The following is a 22,448-nucleotide window of genomic DNA, read 5'->3' as shown; positions in this document are numbered from 1 at the left end:
CTACGCAAGGCCCTTCAATGAGAGTTGCACAGTGTGTCTCCCCAGAGGTGATGCCGAGCATTGAAATCTCCCAAGAGTAGAAATGGATTAGGCAACTGCCCAAGTAGATCATCCAAATTATCCATGTTGAGATTATGTGGAGGAAAGTAGATGCATGCAACAGTGTAAGACCGTGTGAACCTAATCTTACAGCTTTCACCTCTTGCAGGTGAATGGCCTGGAAGGGAATATACTGACATACCATCACTGCTTATAAGATGTGGATAATTCTATTTCTGTTACAGGATGTGGATAATTCTATTTCTATTACCAGTGGACCACGTGGCTGTTTTCCACGTGGATCCAAATGTCCCAAATAAGAACCACCCGCTCAGCGAGGGCGGAGGTCACATTTTATATCTGACCTCGTTTGACCGGGAGTTCGTGTGAAGCACCGACGCGGTAGGGTCACCTCTCGCCTCCCTCCGGGGGAGTTCGTGCTAAGCTACCAACGCGCTAAGGTCAGCCCTCGCCTCCCTCCAGGTGGGCTGACCGTGACCTCCGCGCGGCCCGATAACCCGTATAACTAAACATGTCGTGTTCTTATACTGCGTGGTGTCAACTCTAAGAAATAAAGAGTCAAGCCGTTAACAAGTATAACTACCCTCTGTTCACCATTGTACTAAGGATGATAGCCTTTTACACTGCTACTTCTCCATGAGGTTCATTATCAAAGGTCCCTTAATGGGCTTGAAATTGGAACCCTCTCAGGGAAATTGGGCGATTTTCCCTGGTCATAATCTCTTGTAGAGTTACATGGTGCTCTCAGATGTTGCAGTTCTTCCCATTTTGCATGAATTCCCTGATAATTCCATTGGATTAGGGTATCCAGTTCTTCAGGTTGACAAACTACCTCTTCACAAGGTGTTTTGCAGCACCAGCGGTTAAGGCCTGCCCCACTCCTTTAGGCAGTCCCTTTCTAGCAATTGGAGTCCCTTTTAAAGGGTTGTTTACCTGTGGAACTAGCTTCCAATGGTTTCCTTTGGACAGGTTCAGGATTTCTCTGGCTGGGCAAAGGATAGACCTGCTCTTTGGTTCGGGAGCATTCTGTCTAGCAGCAGAGGCCCCTGTGAATGTGGTGATAGCTGGTGCTGTCACCAGTGAGACCTCTGAAGCTCTGCCTGATGGCTCCAAAGACCCCACTCTAGGAGGAGTCTTTTGAACAGGATCTGGATTCCTTTGCCCGAGCAAAGGGTGTACCTGAGCCTTTGCTTCAGGGGTATTCTACCTAGCAGTGGAGGCCCCTGTGGATGTGGTGGCAACTGGAGCTGTCACCGCTGAGGTCTCTGGAGCCTTGACGGATGTCACAAAAGACCTTACTTTGGGAGGAGTCTCCTCAATAGACCCCTCACTCCTACATTTCTGCTGGAACAACTTATCAGAGGCAATTTCAGCATTTGAGGACTAAGCTTTAAAGGTAGTGTGTGGTGTAAGAAGTATTGGAGGGTGAAGGATGGCGGGAAGGAGGACGGCCTAGAACTGAGACAAAGGACTTACCTGGCTGTGAAAACAGCACACAGGCACATCGTTCTGTCTCTGGAAAACTAGCTTTCTCCTTGCTCTTAATTATCAATACCTCTTTATCAAATATGTACCTTTTACATTGCTTTGTGAGCTTCTATGCAGTGGTAACAACATATTTGACCTGGACAGTTGTCATCTCCTTGATGACCTGTTCTACCACACTTTACACACACTCTTGGTTGTCCATTTTCCTTAAAACAACAAGAGTTGGCTCCTTGCCCATAATCCTGGCAGTGGAAGCATAGGGTTGGGTACATATGGCTTTAATTTGAGGTGGTATCATGCTAACTGATTCTGGAAGGACTAACGTTTCAAAAGAAGGAGAGCTGGTGTCGACTGTTCCAAACCATCAACTTTCTTCTTAAAATGTTTTACTTCCACTACATTAAAATTCTTTAGTTCCTCTAACAGTTTCTCCTCGGAATACCTCATCAGGCCTCGAAAAAAGACAATTCCCTTACACTGATTGAGTGTTTTGTGAGGAGAACATGAGACTTGAGCCCCAGGATTGTCGCATTTCACACGCAGACGGTCACTCTCATCTGGTGACAAAACCTCAACTATCAGGCTACCATCTCGCTGTGTGGTGATATGAAAATCACATTGGCACACTATCAAATTATCTTCCGATGTACAAAAATATCAAGATCCATGATTGATACACCTTCAGTGGTCTTCACTACGAGGTATTTACCATATAAGATACGTTCATATTTAACAGGTAAGATTTCCTTAATGGATCGAGGAGGACTTTTCTCCTTCTTACCTGGTTTGGGAGTCCGGGAATCATTACGATTCCCATTCTTGCCCTTTAGAAGCTCCCAACAGCTACAGGGGTAGTGAGGAAATATATGCAGTCACTATTACAATGCTGATGGTAGTCGTGAGGCCTATGCGCTGCCAAATGGACAGTGCCTGCTTGACCCTAGCTATATTTGACCAGCCGATTGACTTGACTGGGCCTTGATCAAGCCACCCATCTAACCAGAATAGAGGACTAAAGAGGTGTGTTGCTAGCTGTAGGGCGCAGCGTGCAGCATCGCTCAACCTCCAGAACTCCTGTCTCCTAGTAATACAGGACGCCACGCACGGCAAACACAGGTGGGAGAGTTCTCCCTGGTCCAAGGTGGAATGAACCAGGGTGCACCTTCCCCTCTCATCGGCCTTGGTGCGCCAGGAAGCCATTTTGTCTCATCTTTCACTGGTGATCCCTTCAGTATGGGTAGCCCTCTGGTCCGGCTCACCAGAACATTGGGACCTCAAGTCCCCATGGTGGCAAGGCGGCTCCCGTTAGGAGAGAGAGAGAGAGAGAGAGAGAGAGAGAGAGAGAGAGAGAGAGAGAGAGAGAGAGAGAGAGAGAGAGAGAGGGCGAGAGAGAGAGAGAGCGAGAGAGAGCGAGAGGGAGAGCGAGAGAGAGAGAGAGAGAGAGAGAGAGAGAGAGAGAGAGAGAGAGAGAGAGAGAGAGAGAGAGAGAGAGAGCCAGAGAGAGCGTGTGGAACATATTATATTTACTTGGAAACGGCCACACCAGTCTCAACTTCAACACAGGCGCTACTATAAGTTTTACTAAAAACACGTGAAATAAACTCTACGGTGAACTATGCTGAAATCGTCGTCTCAGTAGTAAAACTTTCCTCCCCGGCGGGGAATCGAACCCCGGTCTCCCGCGTGACAGGCGGGGATACTAACCACTATACTACCGAGGATTTACATAATGCTTTTAATATTTAAAAGTCATTTCACACACCTTACTAATTAATTCATTCTTCACCTTGGTCGTGCCGTTTGTTTACATTTTTTATTTTATTTTTACTTTAGAATAAGCAAACTTAGATTGTTTGACTCTTAAAGTTGTAAATAGATAACTAATGAAACAATCACATAAAATTAAAGTACTTTTCTTAAACGAAAACGAAGAAATAAATTTAAACGTCTTTCGCTGTAATGACTTTATTCAAATTTTCATTTAGATGTTCAAATTATATTACAATCCCTGGGTTTGAAAATGACGTGCAATTATTTTCAATATAAGCTGTATAATTTATATATATGTGTGTGTGTGTGTTTGTGTGTGTGTGTGTGTGTGTGTGTGTGTGTGTGTGTGTGTGTGTGTGTGTGTGTGTGTGTGTGTGTGTGTGTGTGTGTGTGTGTGTGTGTGTGTGTGTGGTTCTGTATAAGAACCACTTCATTCCCGAAAAAATACATATATATACCTTAAACATATATAGAGATAGATGGATATGCGTGTGTATGTAAACATGTATGCAATCCTTTATATCAATTGATATGCATATATGTGTACAAATATATTTATATATACACATACATACAGAGTATATAAAACAGGTGCTTCAAAAGGGGAATGTAAATGTTACTTTTTATTGCGACCTACATTTCCCCTCTGAGAGGTATATAAAGGTGTCAGACCTGCGAACCAACATCACTTCTTGCAGTCTGCACTAGAAGTACAACAATACTATCATAATGAAAACAGTAAGTCTGTTTCTTAACATTATCATTACCAAATGCTATAAATTGTTAGTAGTATAAAATTGGTATGGTCAACTATATTTACTTACATATATGAACGTTCCAGCTGGTTCTGTCCTTACTGGCGGCTGTGGTTGTGGCTGAGGGACCATCCCTTTCCTACCACGCCCCTGCACCCCACACATTCTCACCTGTACAGCAGATCCCCATCATCCGCGATGAGCGAGTCCATCCTGCCGCTGACGGAACTTACAGCTTTGACGTTGAGACTGGGGATGGCATCGTCAGGAGCGAGTCTGGCGGTCCAGGTGGCGCTCAACAGGGAACCGTGAGGTTAGTTCATTAACTCTTCACATTTTTACACTTAAACAGAAAAGTGCGTATACCTGTTTCGGGTGCACAGGGCATTTAAACAACAATTTGAATTAAAAGTCGTGTCTATCGAGCATAGCATCACACACTCACACATATGTGTTTGTTTGTGCACGTATGTATATGAAAAAGTGTCATTATCAAACTATGATTTCTTTTCAGCTTCACCTTCCCAGATGGCCAAGTCTTCGATCTCCAATTCGTCGCTGATCTTAACGGTTACCAACCTCAGTCGCCCTTCCTGCCCGTCGCCCCTGCATTCCCCCACCCAATCCCCGCCCACGCCCTCGAGCAGATCGAACGAGGTCGACTTGAACTCGAGGCTCGCGCCCGCGAAGAACAACGTCAGTCATCAAGCCATGGACAGGCCAACCCTTCTCGCCTCTACGGTCAACCTCAGTAAAGTGATTTCCCACTGAACTTCAACGCCAATATGCTCTTGATATTCTTATCCTACTCCAATCTATATTCTCTAGCGCCACACTTATGTGAATTCCGTAAAGCGTTTTACCATGCATTGAGTGTTATACCTGTTTATAAATAAATAAATGTAAATCAAATTTCTGATTGTAATTCTGAACAGTTTGGCATCCTAATAGACAAACTATTAAAAAAAAAAAAAAAAAAAAAAAAAAAAAAAAAAAAAACTTTTTAAAATTGATTTTGCGTGTTAACGTGCAAAGTATACTACCAACCGAACCAACCTACCAACCAAGTTCTATTGTTACTGGGCATATGAATAATCAGAATTTACAGAATCGTTAGATACACATGATAATGAATATAGAACATCTTCCATATGCTTAATAAGATAGTGATAAATAAAAACAAAATAATAATGAAAACGAAAACAGGGACAGCTATTAGTTTTTCCCTTTATGAGATCCACATGTTCATTAGATAATTAGATAACTTAATTTGAGGCAAAATAGTTTTCTTTTCGGCTGTCACATACATTTTATAAGGATATCAAATCTTCTTTAGCGAATTATTTTCCCCGAATTAAGCCACTCCGCGAAACAAAGTGTGTTACTTTGATATGCGATTTAGTAACAATGATTTAAATTAAAAAAAAAATATATTAACTTATCTCTTTATAGTGTACCATAACCAGTGAACATCGAACTATAAGGAGTTATAGATAATATGAAGTTTGTTTTCATGAGCATGCGGTGATAAAGATGTTTTAGGATATCACGTGTAAAACAGATATTTACTTGGAAACGGCCACTAATCTCAACTTAAATATATCAAACTGTCGTCTTATGCATTCCTTTAGAATAAGTGATATACACTCTATTGTGATCAATGTCTTAATTCTCTCTCTCTCTCTCTCTCTCTCTCTCTCTCTCTCTCTCTCTCTCTCTCTCTCTCTCTCTCTCTCTCTCACCAGGGCGGGGAATCGAACCCCGGTCTCCCGCGTGACAGGCAAGGATACTAACCGTTATACAAGTGCTACCGAGGAATAAAAACGGAGAGTTTGAAGTTAGAATTAAAGTGGGGTAACTTTAATTGATATCTAAATATCTTTCCACAAACTTTTTGATAAGCACCTTACTTATTCTGTCATTACTACCGGTGGTCGTGTCATCTACTTACTTATTTCATCTGTTTTACTTTGAAATACACAAATATAACTCTTTAAATCTCAGATTTCCAAGCAAATATGTAATGGAACAAACACACAAAGGAGGATATGGGTAAATTGATTCTGTCTTTGTTTTTTCATCGAGAAACTAACAAAGAAAATTATGACTGGTTTCTTTCACTCAAACAATTTCTGGCGTAATTATATATTCAATTTCGGTTACAAACCCGATTCATTGGAAACGTTAAATTCAGAAAGGCTTACGGAAGTGAAATTGTTGTAAACATTATATCGGTTAATAAACAGCTAACATTTTGATATTTCGGTGTCTTCTTTAAAATCTCACCTGTCGATCGACTTTTATTCATATTTTCACCAGCTGTCTAGTACATATAAATAGAAAGATAAATATATATATATATATATATTATATATATATATATATATATATATATATATATATATATATATATATATATATGTGTGTGTGTGTGTGTGTATATATATATGTATATATATATATATATATATATATATATATATATATATATATATATATATATGTGTGTGTGTGTGTGTGTGTGTGTGTGTGTGTGTGTACATATATTTATACGTGTTTTTTCCTGTTCAGCACTGTAATCATTCCTAGGTGGTCTATCGATTCCCAATTTCCCTGACAGAAAAAAAACACGACACTCCAGATTTGATTAAAGAAAAAAAGAGAGAAAAAACACGTGTGTATATACATATGTCTGTGTGTGTGTGCATGTGTGTAAATATATATATATATATATATATATATATATATATATATATATATATATATATATATATATTCGTGTTTATACAAACATGTATGTAATGATAGATTAATAAAGAACCGCTTTATATCTAACTGCTACATACAAACACAGACACACAACCATATACGTGTATGAACACTTACATGTGTAAATTTACATATACACACATACAAACACACACACTTCTGTGTGTGTGTTCATATGTGTGTTGTATGAACGTACATATATCTGCATGAACACAGATACATAAAAAAGATTATATATAATCAGTGCATAAAAAGGGAAATGTAAACGTTACGTCTTATCGCGACCTACATTTCTCCTCTTGGGGTATATAAAGGTGCAAGGCTTGCGAGCCAACATCACTTCTTGCAGTCTGCACTACAAGTATATCAATAATATCAACATGAAGACAGTAAGGCTGTTTCTTAGCATTTTGTTCCAGGTCTACTTTCGTGAAATCTTAGTAAATAGTAGAGTAATAATGGGAAGATCAATATTCACTCACATTTATGAACGTTCCAGCTACTCTTGCCCTTGCTGGTGGCTGTGGCTGTGGCTGAGAGACCGCCTCTCTCCTACGACGCCCCTGCACCCCACACATCCTCGCCCGTTCAGCAGATCCCCATCATCCGCGACGAGCGAGTCCATCCTGCCGCTGACGGCACTTACAGCTTTGACGTTGAGACTGGGGATGGCATCGTCAGGAGCGAGTCTGGCGGCCCAGGTGGCGCTCAACAAGGAACCGTGAGGTTAGTTCATTCACTCTTTACATTTCTTTACTTAAACAGAAAAGTGTGTATACCTGTTTCGGGTGCACAGGGCGATGAAAGTAAAAGTCGGTCTAAAGTGCTTTTATTATCACATATATGTGTGTAATATATATTCATGTATATCAATATATATGTGTGTGAGAGAGAATATTTATCTACGTTTATATACATATACATATATACAAACTATGGTTCCGTTCCAGCTTCACCTTCCCAGATGGCCAGGTCTTCGATCTTCAGTTCGTCGCTGATCTTAACGGTTACCAACCTCAGTCGCCCTTCCTGCCCGTCGCCCCTGCATTCCCCCACCCAATCCCCGCCCACGCCCTTGAGCAGATCGAACGAGGTAGACTTGAACTCGAGGCTCGCGCCCGCGAAGAACAACGTCAGTCATCAAGCCATGGACAGGCCAATCCCTCTCGCCTCTACGGTCAACCTCAGTAAAATGTTTTCCCCACTGAACGCCAACGACAATATGCTCTTGTTACCCTGTTATTCTATTTTTTTCTTTCTTTCTTTATCGCCCCACTATGTGAATGCCGTACGTTTCGCTATGCATCGTGTTATATCTCTTTTTTGATAAATATAAATCAAGACTTATGTCAGTATTTCTATACAATTTGATATCCTACCATACCAACCTCAAATAACAGTAATTATTATCACTATTTATAACTATTATTAATATCATTATTCAAAATTATAAAAATAATCAACCACTTTTTACATGTGGCGTTATGTTTCAACTATACATATGATAGATGTTTTCAATATATCAGACCACAAGATTATTTCACCAACTGCCTTCACCAACCTGTCGATTTTATCCCTTCATTCGGTCCACCTGATCAGTGATTCTGAGCGAAATGACCTTTTCTGCAGTCACATAAACCAAGTTTCTAGAAGCATATCAAAACTTCGTCAACGGATTATTTGGGTGTGTTATGTTGACATATGATGGTAAAATGGTAAAATGATAGTTGTGATTAAGATTACTCATATCTATTTATGCTATATTTCACGAGCATTACCATAGCCAGTACGCAGAAAATTATAAGCAGTTTTAGATAGGATAGGATGAGCAGACTGTAATGCAGATTATATATGTGGATAAATTTATTATATTTTCTTAGAAACGGCCACATCAGTCTCAACTTAAACATAGCTGTTGCCATATGCTTTACTAGAAATACGTGAAAGAAACTCTACGGTGAACTGTGTTGAGATCGGCGTCTCAGTAGTAAAACTTTCCTCCCCGGCGGGGAATCGAACCCCGGTCTCCCGCGTGACAGGCGGGGATACTAACCACTATACTACCGAGGAATTCGAAATTTTAGAAGAAAAAATAGAAATATATGCGGCAATTTTAATTGATATGTAAGCCTTTTCACCAACCTTACTAATTATGTCATTCTTCACCATGGTCGTGCCAACTTTTATCTTTCTTTCTCTCTTTTTTTACTTTCGAATAAGCAAACATAGATCGTTCGACTTTTAAAATTCTAATAGAAAAGTAATCAAACAAACACTTCGTTTTTTCTTCAACGAAAATGAAGAAATAAATATTATATGTACTAGACAACTGGTGAAAATATAAATAAAAGTCGATCATCGACAGGTGAGATTTTAAAGAAGACACCGAAATATCAAAATGTCAGCTGTTTATTAACCGATATAATGTTAACAATTTCACTTCAGTAACCCTTTCTGAATTTAACGTTTCCAATGCATCGGGTTTGTAATCAAAATTGAATATATAATTGAATATTTACGTCGTAAATTGTTTGAGTGAAAGAAACCAGTCATAATTTTCTTTGTTAGTTTCTCGATGAAAAAAACAAAAACAGAATCAATTTACCCATATCCTCCTTTGTGTGTTTGTTCCATTACATATTTGCATGTAAATCTGAGATTTAAACGAGTTATATTTGTGAATTTCAAAGTAAAACAGATGAAATAAGTAAATAGATGACACGACCACCGGTAGTAATGACAGAATCAATATAAAAAAGTTTTAGATATCAATTAAAGTTACCGCATTTAATTCTAATTTCAAACTCTCCATAATCTATTCCTCGGTAGTACTTGTATAAGGGTCAGTATCCTTGCGTCTCACGTGGGAGACCGGGGATCGATTTTCCGCCCTGGAGAAAAATAAATAAAAATGAATAGAAATAATTAAGACGACAGTCTTAATACTGATTACAATAGAGTGTATATCACGTATTCTAAAGGAATGCTTGAGACGACAGTTTGTTATATTTAAGTTGAGATTAGTGGCCGTTTCCAAGTAAATATCTGTTTTACACGTGATGCCATAAAACATCTTTATCACCGCATGCTCATGAAAACATACTTCATCTTATCTAAAACTCCTTATAGTTCGATGTGCACTGGTTATGGTAAACTATAAAGAGATAAGTTAGTATTTTTTATCATTTAAATCATTGTTACTAAATCACATATCAAAGTAACACACTTTGTTTCGCGGACTGACCTAATTCGGGGAAAATAATCCACTAAAGAAGATTTGATATCCTTATAAAATTTATGTGACAGCCGAAAAGAAAACTATTTTGCCTCAAATTAAGTTATCTAATTATCTAATGAACATGTGGATCGCATCAAGGGAAAAAATAGCTGTCCCTGTTTTTTCATATTATGTATATGGAAGATGCTCTATATTCATTATCATGTGTATCTAACGATTCTGCAAATACTGATTATACATATGGCCAATAACAATAAAATTTATAAATGGTTATGATTCGGCTCAGTAGGTTGGTTCGGTTGGTAGTATATTTTACACGTTGACACGCAAAACCAATTTAAAAAGTAGATTTTTTTCTTTTTCTTTTTCTTTTTTTTTTTAAATAGTTTGTCTTTTAGGATGCCAGATTGTTCAGAATTACAATCAGAAATTTGATTTACATTTATTTATTTATAAACAGATAACACTCAATGCATGGTAAAACGCTTTACGGAATTCACATAAGTGTGGCGCTAGAAAATATAGACTGGAGTAGGATAAGAGTATCAAGAGCTTATTGGCGTTGAAGTTCAGTGGGAAATCACTTTACTGAGGTTGACCGTAGAGGCGAGAAGGGTTGGCCTGTCCATGGCTTGATGACTGACGTTGTTCTTCGCGGGCGCGAGCCTCGAGTTCAAGTCGACCTCGTTCGATCTGCTCGAGGGCGTGGGCGGGGATTGGGTGGGGGAATGCAGGGGCGACGGGCAGGAAGGGCGACTGAGGTTGGTAACCGTTAAGATCAGCGACGAATTGGAGATCGAAGACCTGGCCATCTGGGAAGGTGAAGCTGAAAAGAAATCATAGTTTGATATAGACATATATACATGCACAAACAAACACACACGTGTGTGTGTGAATGTGTGATTCTATATTCTATATAGACACGACTTTTAATTTCATTGTTGTTTAAATAACCTGTGCACCCGAAGCAGGTGTACGCACTTTTCTGTTTAAATGTAAAAATGTGAAGAGTGAATGAACTAACCTGACGGTTCCCTGTTGAGCGCCACCTGGGCCGCCAGACTCGCTCCTGACGATGCCATCCCCAGTCTCAACGTCAAAGCTGTAAGTGCCGTCAGCGGCAGGATGGACTCGCTCGTCGCGGATGATGGGGATCTGCTGTACAGGTGATGATGTGTGGGGTGCAGGGGCGTGGTAGGAAAGGGACGGTCCCTCAGCCACAACCACAGCCGCCAGTATGGATTTATATCTTAAACATATAGAGAGAGATATAGCTAGATATGTAAATATGTATACAATGCTTTGTATCAGTTGCTATGCATATATGTCTACAAACATATTCATATATATACACATACATATAGAGCATATATAACAGGTGCTTAAAAAGGGGAATGTAAATGTTACGTCTTATCGCGACCTACATTTCCCCTCTGAGAGGTATATAAAGGTGTCAGACCTGCGAACCAGCATCACTTTCTGCAGTCTGCTCTAGAAGACAATCAATACTATCAACATGAAGACAGTAAGGCTGTTTCTTAACATCATTATTATCAAATGCCATAAAGTGTTAGTAGCATAAATTTAGTAAGATCAACTATATTTACTTACATATATGAACGTTCCAGCTTGTTCTGTCCATACTGGCGGCTGTGGTTGTGGCTGAGGGACCGTCCCTTTCCTACCACGCCCCTGCACCCCACACATCATCACCTGTACAGCAGATCCCCATCATCCGCGACGAGCGAGTCCATCCTGCCGCTGACGGCACTTACAGCTTTGACGTTGAGACTGGGGATGGCATCGTCAGGAGCGAGTCTGGCGGCCCAGGTGGCGCTCAACAGGGAACCGTCAGGTTAGTTCATTCACTCTTCACATTTTTACATTTAAACAGAAAAGTGCGTACACCTGCTTCGGGTGCACAGGTTATTTAAACAACAATGAAATTAAAAGTCGTGTCTATCGTGCATATAGAATCACACATTCACACACACACGTGTGTGTTTGTTTGTGCATGTATATATGTCTATATCAAACTATGATTCCTTTTCAGCTTCACCTTCCCAGATGGCCAGGTCTTCGATCTCCAATTCGTCGCTGATCTTAACGGTTACCAACCTCAGTCGCCCTTCCTGCCCGTCGCCCATGCATTTCCCCACCCAATCCCCGCCCACGCCCTCGAGCAGATCGAACGAGGTCGACTTGAACTCGAGGCTCGCGCCCGCGAAGAACAACGTCAGTCATCAAGCCATGGACAGGCCAACCCTTCTCGCCTCTACGAGCAACCTCAGTAAAGTGATTTCCCACTGAACTTCAACGCCAATAAGCTCTAGATACTCTTATCCTACTCCAGTCTATATTTTCTAGCGCCACACTTATGTGAATTCCGTAAAGCGTTTTACCATGCATTGAGTGTTATCTGTTTATAAATAAATAAATGTAAATCAAATTTCTGATTGTAATTCTGAACAATCTGGCATCCTAATAGACAAACTATTAAAAAAAAAAATAAAAAGAAAAAGAAAAAAAATCTGCTTTTTAAATAGGTTTTGCGTGTCAACGTGTAAAATATACTACCAACCGAACCAACCTACTGAGCCGAATCATAACCATTTATAAATTTTATTGTTATTGGGCATATGTATAATCAGTATTTGCAGAATCGTTAGATACACATGATAATGAATATAGAGCATCTTCCATATACATAATATGAAAAAACAGGGACAGCTATTTTTTCCCTTGATGCGATCCACATGTTCATTAGATAATTAGATAACTTAATTTGAGGCAAAATAGTTTTCTTTTCGGCAGTCACATAAATTTTATAAGGATGTTAAACCTTCTTTAGCGAATTATTTTCCCCGAATTAAGCCACTCCGCGAAACAAAGTGTGTTACTTTGATATGTGATTTAGTAACAATGATTTAAATGATAAAAAAATACTAACTTATCTCTTTATAGTTTACCATAACCAGTGCACATCGAACTATAAGGAGTTTTAGATAAGATGAAGTTAGTTTTCATGAGCATGTGGTGATAAAGATGTTTTAGGATATCACGTGTAAAACAGATATTTACTTGGAAACGGCCACTAATCTCAACTTAAATATTTCAAAGTGTCGTCTTACGCATTCCTTTAGAATACGTGATATACACTCTATTGTAATCAGTGTTAAGACTGTCGTCTTAATTATTTCTATTCATTTTTATTTATTTTTCTCCAGGGCGGGAAATCGATCCCCGGTCTCCCACGTGAGACGCAAGGATACTGACCCTTATACAAGTACTACCGAGGAATAGATTATGGAGAGTTTGAAATTAGAATTAAAGTGCGGTAACTTTAATTGATATCTAAAACTTTTTTATATTGATTCTGTCATTACTACCGGTGGTCGTGTCATCTATTTAATTCACCTGTTTTACTTTGAAATACACAAATATAACTCGTTTAAATCTCAGATTTCCAAGCAAATATGTAATGGAACAAACACACAAAGGAGGACATGGGTAAATTGATTCTGTTTTATTTTTTTTTCATCGAGAAACTAACAAAGAAAATTATGACTGGTTTCTTTCACTCAAACAATTTACGACGTAAATATTCAATTATATATTCAATTTTGATTACAAACCCGATGCATTGGAAACGTTAAATTCAGAAAGGGTTACTGAAGTGAAATTGTTGTAAACACTATATCGGTTAATAAACAGCTGACATTTTGATATTTCGATGTCTCCTTTAAAATCTCACCTGTCGATGATCGACTTTTATTTATATTTTCACCAGTTGTCTAGTACTTATAAATATATATATATATATATATATATATATATATATATATATATATATATATATATATATATATGTATATATATATATGTACATATATTTATACGTGTTTTTTCCTGTTAAGCACTCTAATCATTCCTGGGCGGCCTATCGATTCCCAATTTCCCGCATGACAGAAAAAAAACACACTACAGATTTGATTAAAGAAAAAAGAAAAAAAAAAAAAAACATGTGTATATATACGTGTGTGAGTGTGTGTGTATACATATATATATCCATGTTTATACGAACATGTATGTAATGATAGATTAATAAAGAACCGCTTTACATCTAACTGCTACATACAAACACAGACACACAAGCATATACGCGTATGAGCACTTACATGCGTATATATACATATACATACAACACACACACACTTCTGAGTGTGTGTTTATATGTGTGTTGTATGAACGTACATATATCTGCATAAAAATAGATATATAAAAAAATTATATATAATCAGTTCATAAAAAGGGAAATGTAAGCGTTACGTCTTATCGCGACCTACATTTCTCCTCTTGGGGTATATAAAGGTGCAAGGCTTGCGAGCCAACATCACTTCTTGCAGTCTGCACTACAAGTATATCAATAATATCAACATGAAGACAGTAAGGCTGTTTCTTAGCATTTTGGTTCCAGGTCTACTTTCGTGAAATCTTAGTAAATAGTAGAGTAATAATGGGAAGATCAATATTCACTCACATTTATGAACGTTCCAGCTACTCTTGCCCTTGCTGGTGGCTATGGCTGTGGCTGAGAGACCGCCTCTCTCCTACGACGCCCCTGCACCCCACACATCCTCGCCCGTTCAGCACATCCCCATCATCCGCGACGAGCGAGTCCATCCTGCCGCTGACGGCACTTACAGCTTTGACGTTGAGACTGGGGATGACATCGTCAGAAGCGAGTCTGGCGGCCCAGGTGGCGCTCAACAAGGAACCGTCAGGTTAGTTCATTCACTCTTTACATTTCTATACTTAAACAGAAAAGTGTGCATACCTGTTGCGGGCGATGAAAGTAAAAGTCGGTCTAAAATTATTTTATTATCACATATATGTATGTAATATATATTTATGTATATCAATATATATGTATGTGAGAGAGAATATTTATCTACATTTATATACATATACATATATACAAACTATGGTTCCGTTCCAGCTTCACCTTCCCAGATGGCCAAGTCTTCGATCTTCAGTTCGTCGCTGATCTTAACGGTTACCAACCTCAGTCGCCCTTCCTGCCCGTCGCCCCTGCATTCCCCCACCCAATCCCCGCCCACGCCCTTGAGCAGATCGAACGAGGTAGACTTGAACTCGAGGCTCGCACCCGCGAAGAACAACGCCAGTCATCAAGCCATGGACAGGCCAATCCCTCTCGCCTCTACGGTCAACCTCAGTAAAATGTTTTCCCACTGAACGCCAACGACAATATGCTCTTGTTTCCCTGTTATTCTATTTTTCTGTCTTTCTTTATCGCCCCACTATGTGAATGCCGTACGTTTCGCTATGCATCGTGTTATATCTCTTTATTGATAAATATAAATCAAGACTTATGTCAGTGTTTCTATACAATTTGATATCCTAGCATACCAACCTCAAATAACAGTAATTATTATCACTATTTATAACTATTATTAATATCATTATTCAAAATTATAAAAATAATCTTCCACTTTTTACATGTGGCGTTATGTTTCAACTATACATATGATAGATATGTTTTTAATATATCAGACCACAAGATTATTTCACCAACTGCCTTCACCAACCTGTCGATTGTATCCCTTCATTCGGTCCACCTGATCAGTAGATGCCTTATTCTGAGCAAAATTATCTTTTCTACAGTCACGTAAACCAAGTTTCTAGAAGGATATCAAAACTTCGTCAAAGGATTATTTGGGTGTGTTATGTTGACATATGATGGTAAAATGGTAAAATGATAGTAATGATTAAGATTACTCATATCTATTTATGCTATATTTCATGAGCATTACCATAACCAGTACGCAGCAAATTATAAGCAGTTTTAGATAGGATAGGATGAGCAGACTGTAATGCAGATTATATATGTGGATAAATTTATTATATTTTCTTGGAAACGGCCACATCAGTCTTAGTAAAGCCATATGCTTTACTATCAATACATGAAAGAAACTCTACGGTGAACTGTGTTGAGATCGGCGTCTCAGTAGTAAAACTTTTCTCCCCGGCGGGGAATCGAACCCCGGTCTCCCGCGTGACAGGCGGGGATACTAACCACTATACTACCGAGGAATTCGAAATTTTAGAAGAAAAATAGAAATATATCCGGCAATTTTAATTGATATTTGAGTCTTTTCACGCACCTTACTAATTATGTCATTCTTCACTATGGTCGTGCCAACTGTTTTTTTTTTTTGTTTTTTTTTACTTTCGAATAAGCAGACATAGATCGTTCGACTTTTAAATTTCTAAATAGAAAAGTAATGAAACCAACATAGTTTTTCTTTTACTTCAACGAAAATGAAATAAATTTATACGTCTTGTCATTCCCTGTAATGAATGTTTATTCATATTTTTATTTAGATGTTCAATTCATATTACTTACAATCCCTGGGTTTAAAGGCGACTAGAAACTTTAAATTAGAAAAGCCTGAATGAGGTGAAATTAGTTTCAATATAAGCTGTATAATTTATATGTATATGCGTGTGTGTGTGTGTGTGTGTGTGTGTGTGTGTGTGTGTGTGTGTGTGTGTGTGTGTGTGTGTGTGTGTGTGTGTGTGTGTGTGTGTGTGTGTTATGTATATATGTATAAATATATAGTATATATTTATATATATATATATATATATATATATATATTAAAACACATAGAGAGAGATATAAATAGATATGCGTGTGTATGTAAACATGTATACGATGCTTTATATCAATTGCTATGCATATATGTGTACAAACATATCCATATACATAGAGAGTATATATAACAGGTGCTTAAAAAGGGGAATGTAAATGTTACCGACTTATCGCGACCTACATTTCTCCTCTGAGAGGTATATAAAGGTGTCAGACCTGCGAACCAGCATCACTTTTTGCAGTCTGCTCTAGAAGTACACCAATACTATCAACATGAAGACAGTAAGGCTGTTTCTTAGATTCTGGCTTTATTATCAAATGCCATAAAGTGTTAGTAGTACAAAATTGGTAAGATCAACTATATTTACTCATATATATGAACGTTCCAGCTGGTTTTGTCCTTACTGTTGGCTGTGGTTGTGGCTGAGGGACCGTCCCTCTCCTACGACGCCCCTGCACCCCACACATCCTCACCTGTACAGCAGATCCCCATCATCCGCGACGAGCGAGTCCATCCTGCCGCTGATGGTACTTACAGCTTTGACGTTGAGACTGGGGATGGCATCGTCAGGAGCGAGTCTGGTGGTCCAGGTGGCGCTCAACAGGGAACCGTCAGGTAAGCTCGTTCTCCCTTCACATTTTTACGCTTATGCAGAAAGATGTCTATACCTGTGCTAGGTGCACACGACCTTAAAATGACAATGAACTCTTAAAAGTAATGTCTGTCGTGCATGTACAAACATAAATACACACGCATCCATACATATAATATGTATGTACGTGTATTTATGACAAACTATGGTTTCCTTCAGTTTCACCTTCCCAGATGGCCAAGTCTTCGATCTCCAGTTTGTCGCTGATCTTAACGGTTACCAACCTCAGTCGCCCTTCCTGCCCGTCGCCCCTGCATTCCCCCACCCAATCCCCGCCCACGCCCTCGAGCAGATCGAACGTGGGCGACTTGAACTCGAAGCTCGCGCCCGCGAAGAACAACGTCAGTCCTCAAGCCAGGGACAAGCCGCACCTGCTCGCCATTATGGCCAACCTTAGTAGTGCTCTCCCACTTGTACTTAACGACATTATGCTCATGTTATCCTATTATTCTATTATCGTATTCTAATCTCATTCTCTTCATCGCTCTATTGTGTGAATACCGTATAAGGTTTTGTTATATCTATTTGTAAATAAAAATGTATCTAGATTGACAGTACTTTCTAAACGATCTAAAAAACTAAAAGATTTAATAATTTCATGAGGCAAGGAAATAAAATTCCGGTTTTCCACTTTTTACATATAGCTTTGCTTGTTACCGTATACTATATGTGTGCTACTTCGATATATTAGACCATTTATAAAGCTAATCAACTTTAATCTTTCTATGAATTATAAAGAAATTATAAATATAAGACTAACCTGTAGAATTTTATGGTCACAAGTTCAGTGCGCAAAGGTTTAACGGTTTGCATTGATAAAGTAAGGGCAGAAAAAATTACGTTTTCCCATCGAAAATTTCAGAGAATTAAGATACACATGTTATATATTCCTCAGGTCATTTATTCGCTCATGTTATATATATATGTGTATGTGTCTATAAATGAAATGTATAATCCAGAGGAAAGGCACAATGTTGAGTGTCATAAGTCATATCTCTAACATTGGCCTTTGAATGAACAGACCAAAGATGTTTAATTGATAAAGGTATAGATGTATCGACCTACAAGTTTATTCATTTAGAATTTTTAGATAAATTATATTTTGTTGAGTATATAAAATTTATAAAACTTCTGACCTAAATCCCAGATGTTATTATTATATGTATAAAAACAATCCGAATAAATGCTTAAATCAAGAATAAAGTACAGTGAAAATGATAATGATAATAATGATGGTGACAATAATGATGACGATAATAATTAGACTTTAATAACAATAGCATTTATTTTCTTTTAAGTGTTTATAAAAACGAATAAATAAAAAGACGCACGGTAGTAAAAATCCAAGAGTATTTATCATATTATAATTCATTTTGAAAGCCTTCAGTTTGTGCATACGTGTGCTAAATTGAATGTCCAGTTGATGCCTTATGCACAAACCTTTTAATGGTGCCTCTTTGACGTATCTCTGATTCGGATGACTTTCTAGGACACACATCCAAATTTGGTTGTTGTGTTATATTAGTATATAATTCCTACGGCGTAAATCTACCGTTCCCAAGACTTCAATGGCTACCAGACATTCTCTACTGTAAGTACGTGCTTATATTGCCCAACGGGAGTATATGGCTGGTGAAGACTGAGTACCTGGTGATTTTAATCCCAACGAGATTATTTCAACAATGCCAGTTTCCTTGTTATTATATCGTGATATTTACACCCTTTTTCTTTTACATTTCAATGTGAATTGGACGTAGTGGTGTCTATTATATTTTTGTTCTTAGGATGTATTTGTGCATTTTAACGAAACTTTCTGTGTGATGCAATGCATGATGCATAAGGGTACCTTTGTCAAAAATGAATGTGTCCTTATTTCAATTTTTCCAACTTTATTTTCACTCATTAAAGCCTCATTAGGACAGTTAGACAAAAAAAATCGAAGCTATAGCTCTGTGTTTATAAAAAAATGTCACAGCTACAAATCGATATACTACAGAGAAATAGCAAAGTAATGAAGAATGTAAGGATGTTATGATAACAAATATAAGGACATTGCAGTTCACTGGAGACCCCTTTACTAAGGTTCACCATAATGGCGAGAAGGGGTTGCTTGTCCATGGCTTGATGACTGACGTTGTTCTTCGCGGGCGCGAGCTTCGAGTTCAAGTCGGCCACGCTCGATCTGCTCGAGGGCGTGGGCGGGGATTGGGTGGGGGAATGCAGGGGCGACGGGCAGGAAGGGTGACTGTGGTTGGTAACCATTACCGTCGGCGACGAACTGAAGATTAAAGATTTGGCCATCTGGGAAGCTGAAGCTGAAACAGTAATACAACTTGTGAATGTCTATCATCCTATACCTGGCATATGTATGTGCGTACAGCATATAAAAGTATAGAGATTGATATTTACGTAATCTGGAAAGAGATTCAACTTACCTCACGGTTCCCTGCTGTACACCACCTGGACCGCCAGACTCGCTCCTGACGATGCCATCCCCAGTCTCAACGTCAAAGCTGTAAGTGCCGTCAGCGACAGGATGGACTCGCTCGTCGCGGATGATGGGGATCTGCTGAACGGGTGAGGATGTGTGGGGTGCAGGGGCGTCGTAGGATAGGGACGGTCTCTCAGCCATAGCCCCAACCACCAGCAAGGACAGAACCAACTGGAACGTTCATTTATCTGAATAACTCGTTTTGCTTTAGGAGTGGTTAGTATTACTTGAGGTAAAACCCACATTATTGAAAACCATAAACTTACGGCATTCATATCTGATAGGGTTGATGTCCTGGTGTCAGCAGCAGGAAGTGATGCTGGTTCGCACCGCTGGCATCTTTATATACGTCTCAGAGGGGAAATGTAGGTCGCGGCGAGATTTAAAGTCTACATTCTACTTTTTAAGATCCAGTTGCTGTAGGCTGCATCTTTATTTATCCATCATGAAATATCGAAGTTAGGTAGTAATTACTTTAATTAGGTTTCTTATGAGTTATTGTTTAGGTCAATATTTAGGTCAATGCTATGGAAACATCCTGTAAACATTCACGTCCAGGGAAGATGCCAGGTGCTGGTAGTGTCTTTTTTGTGCTTATTTCTTTTTATATGCGGGGACGTAAAAGGTTCCTGAAAATACTGGATTTTTTCACAAATAGAAATTATCGCGTCCTACTGTTATATACATATATATATATATATATATATATATATATATATATATATATATTATATATATTAGTATATGTGTGTGTGTGTGTGTGTGTGTGTGTGTGTGTGTGTGTGTGTGTGTGTGTGTACATTCATGTATTATGCATATTGTACACACACATACACACACACACACAAACGCAAGCACGCACACGCACAACACACCACACACACACACACACACACACACACACACACACACACACACACACATACATACATATATGTGTGTGTGTGTGTTTGTGCATGCGTGTGTGTGTGTGCGTGTGTATGTGTATGTTTATGTGCAAGAGTATGGGATATGTATATATATATGTATATATATATATATATATATATATATATATATATATATATATATATATATATATACTCATTTGTTTGTATATTACACACACACACACATAAACATACAAATATTGCATACGGAAAATAAACGAATACCATTAAAACTGCGGTATAGTGGAAGTTTGATTTATCAGAGATATTTTTACTATCATTATCATTATTGTTATTGTTACTGTTATCTTTCTTATTTTTATCAATGACCGCTGGTTCTATTATTAACGCATATCGCCCTAACAAAAACGTAAAACAAAAAATACATACCAATTTACTCGGATACTTACAAATCACCCATACTCTCAATATAGGTAGACAGACAGATAGATAGATAGATAGAAATATAGATAGATATATACATATATATATGTATATATACATAACATATTCATAATTACATATATATGTATATATACACATACATATATAAATATATATACGTATACATATATACATATGTATGTATTTGCATATATATACATATATATACATACCAACACACACACACACACACACACACACACACACACACACACACACACACACATAATATAATATATGTATTATATATTATATATATATATATGATATATATATATATAATATATATATGATGATATAAATATATAGAATATTCACACACGCGTACAACACGGAGATATATATATATATATATAATATATATAATATAGTATATATATTATATATATTATATAATATAATATAATATATACATATATTTATGTATATATATGTATATGTACACACACACCACGAACATCCACACACAACCACACACCACACACAACACCACACACACACACACACACACACACACACACACAACACACACACGCAACCACACACACACACACACACCACACACACACACACACATACACAACATAATATATATGTATAATATATATTATACATATATACATGGATATATATATAAATATATATATATAATATATATATAGTATAATATATATATATATATATGTGTGTGTGTGGTGTGTGTGTGTTGTGTTGTGTGTGTGTGGGTGGTGTGTGGCGTGTGTGTTGTGTGTGTGTGTTGTGTGTGTGTGTGTTGTGTGTTGTGTACACTAACATATATATACATAAATATTATTGTGCATATATATATATATATTATAATATATATATATATATATGTATGTAGTGTGTGTGTAAAGTGGTGTGTATATTGTGTGTGTGTGAGCTGGTACTACAAATGGTTTTGTGCTCATCAACATAAGAAACACGTCATGCAATGCAACTTGGCAATGCGCAGCATTCTGGATTTTTGAAACATAATGACGTTAACCATGTGTGAACAGTAAAGTATATTACACTGATGGAGTGACTGTCGATGAACGGCACAATTGCTAAGAATCAAAAATTAACAGGCACCGACATATGAGTTCAAGAAAAAAAAAAATTGGGGGACTTCGATACGCGTAGGAAAAGAAGTGAATTTCGCAATCGCCATC

General features: G+C 38.0%; 7 protein-coding genes and 3 non-coding genes across 10 annotated transcripts; 5 read left to right on the top strand and 5 right to left on the bottom strand.

Annotated features, from left to right (window-relative positions):
* Positions 1–3,197: 3,197 nt before the first annotated feature.
* Trnad-guc lies at positions 3,198–3,269 on the bottom strand. Its single transcript has one exon. It is a non-coding gene; the product is annotated as a tRNA-Asp (tRNA).
* A 744-nt stretch (positions 3,270–4,013) lies between these two features.
* Positions 4,014–5,180, top strand: LOC119577014 (cuticle protein AM1199-like). Its single transcript, XM_037924681.1, has 3 exons — positions 4,014–4,056; positions 4,160–4,386; positions 4,588–5,180. Exons 1-3 carry the CDS (start codon positions 4,048–4,050, stop codon positions 4,826–4,828), a joined length of 477 nt encoding a protein of 158 aa, XP_037780609.1. The 5' UTR covers positions 4,014–4,047; the 3' UTR covers positions 4,829–5,180.
* A 2,010-nt stretch (positions 5,181–7,190) lies between these two features.
* On the top strand, positions 7,191–8,164 carry LOC119577013 (cuticle protein AM1199-like). Its single transcript, XM_037924680.1, has 3 exons — positions 7,191–7,231; positions 7,342–7,568; positions 7,793–8,164. The coding sequence occupies exons 1-3, from the start codon at positions 7,223–7,225 to the stop codon at positions 8,031–8,033; spliced, it is 477 nt and encodes a 158-aa protein (XP_037780608.1). The 5' UTR covers positions 7,191–7,222; the 3' UTR covers positions 8,034–8,164.
* A 676-nt stretch (positions 8,165–8,840) lies between these two features.
* Trnad-guc lies at positions 8,841–8,912 on the bottom strand. Its single transcript has one exon. It is a non-coding gene; the product is annotated as a tRNA-Asp (tRNA).
* A 1,549-nt stretch (positions 8,913–10,461) lies between these two features.
* Positions 10,462–11,553, bottom strand: LOC119576645 (cuticle protein AM1199-like). The gene is made up of 3 exons (XM_037924297.1): positions 11,540–11,553; positions 11,105–11,329; positions 10,462–10,906 (listed from the first exon to the last, which is right to left on the bottom strand). The coding sequence occupies exons 1-3, from the start codon at positions 11,551–11,553 to the stop codon at positions 10,666–10,668; spliced, it is 480 nt and encodes a 159-aa protein (XP_037780225.1). The 3' UTR covers positions 10,462–10,665.
* Positions 11,554–11,563: 10 nt separating this feature from the next.
* LOC119577011 (cuticle protein AM1274-like) lies at positions 11,564–12,400 on the top strand. The gene is made up of 3 exons (XM_037924677.1): positions 11,564–11,605; positions 11,709–11,935; positions 12,134–12,400. The coding sequence occupies exons 1-3, from the start codon at positions 11,597–11,599 to the stop codon at positions 12,372–12,374; spliced, it is 477 nt and encodes a 158-aa protein (XP_037780605.1). The 5' UTR covers positions 11,564–11,596; the 3' UTR covers positions 12,375–12,400.
* Positions 12,401–14,491: 2,091 nt separating this feature from the next.
* On the top strand, positions 14,492–15,442 carry LOC119577012 (cuticle protein AM1199-like). Its single transcript, XM_037924678.1, has 3 exons — positions 14,492–14,526; positions 14,638–14,864; positions 15,080–15,442. The coding sequence occupies exons 1-3, from the start codon at positions 14,518–14,520 to the stop codon at positions 15,318–15,320; spliced, it is 477 nt and encodes a 158-aa protein (XP_037780606.1). The 5' UTR covers positions 14,492–14,517; the 3' UTR covers positions 15,321–15,442.
* A 680-nt stretch (positions 15,443–16,122) lies between these two features.
* Trnad-guc lies at positions 16,123–16,194 on the bottom strand. Its single transcript has one exon. It is a non-coding gene; the product is annotated as a tRNA-Asp (tRNA).
* Positions 16,195–16,997: 803 nt separating this feature from the next.
* LOC119577010 (cuticle protein AM1199-like) lies at positions 16,998–17,899 on the top strand. Its single transcript, XM_037924676.1, has 3 exons — positions 16,998–17,038; positions 17,146–17,372; positions 17,569–17,899. The coding sequence occupies exons 1-3, from the start codon at positions 17,030–17,032 to the stop codon at positions 17,804–17,806; spliced, it is 474 nt and encodes a 157-aa protein (XP_037780604.1). The 5' UTR covers positions 16,998–17,029; the 3' UTR covers positions 17,807–17,899.
* A 1,476-nt stretch (positions 17,900–19,375) lies between these two features.
* Positions 19,376–20,202, bottom strand: LOC119577008 (cuticle protein AM1199-like). Its single transcript, XM_037924675.1, has 3 exons — positions 20,167–20,202; positions 19,845–20,071; positions 19,376–19,724 (listed from the first exon to the last, which is right to left on the bottom strand). The coding sequence occupies exons 1-3, from the start codon at positions 20,173–20,175 to the stop codon at positions 19,487–19,489; spliced, it is 474 nt and encodes a 157-aa protein (XP_037780603.1). The 5' UTR covers positions 20,176–20,202; the 3' UTR covers positions 19,376–19,486.
* Between the last annotated feature and the right edge of the window lie 2,246 nt (positions 20,203–22,448).

The sequence above is a fragment of the Penaeus monodon genome, chromosome 9 (assembly GCF_015228065.2).
Source record: "Penaeus monodon isolate SGIC_2016 chromosome 9, NSTDA_Pmon_1, whole genome shotgun sequence".
Classification (NCBI taxonomy): Eukaryota; Metazoa; Arthropoda; class Malacostraca; order Decapoda; family Penaeidae; genus Penaeus; species Penaeus monodon.
Note: the sequence above shows the minus strand (reverse complement) of the source record. Positions and strands in the feature narration are given on the sequence as shown.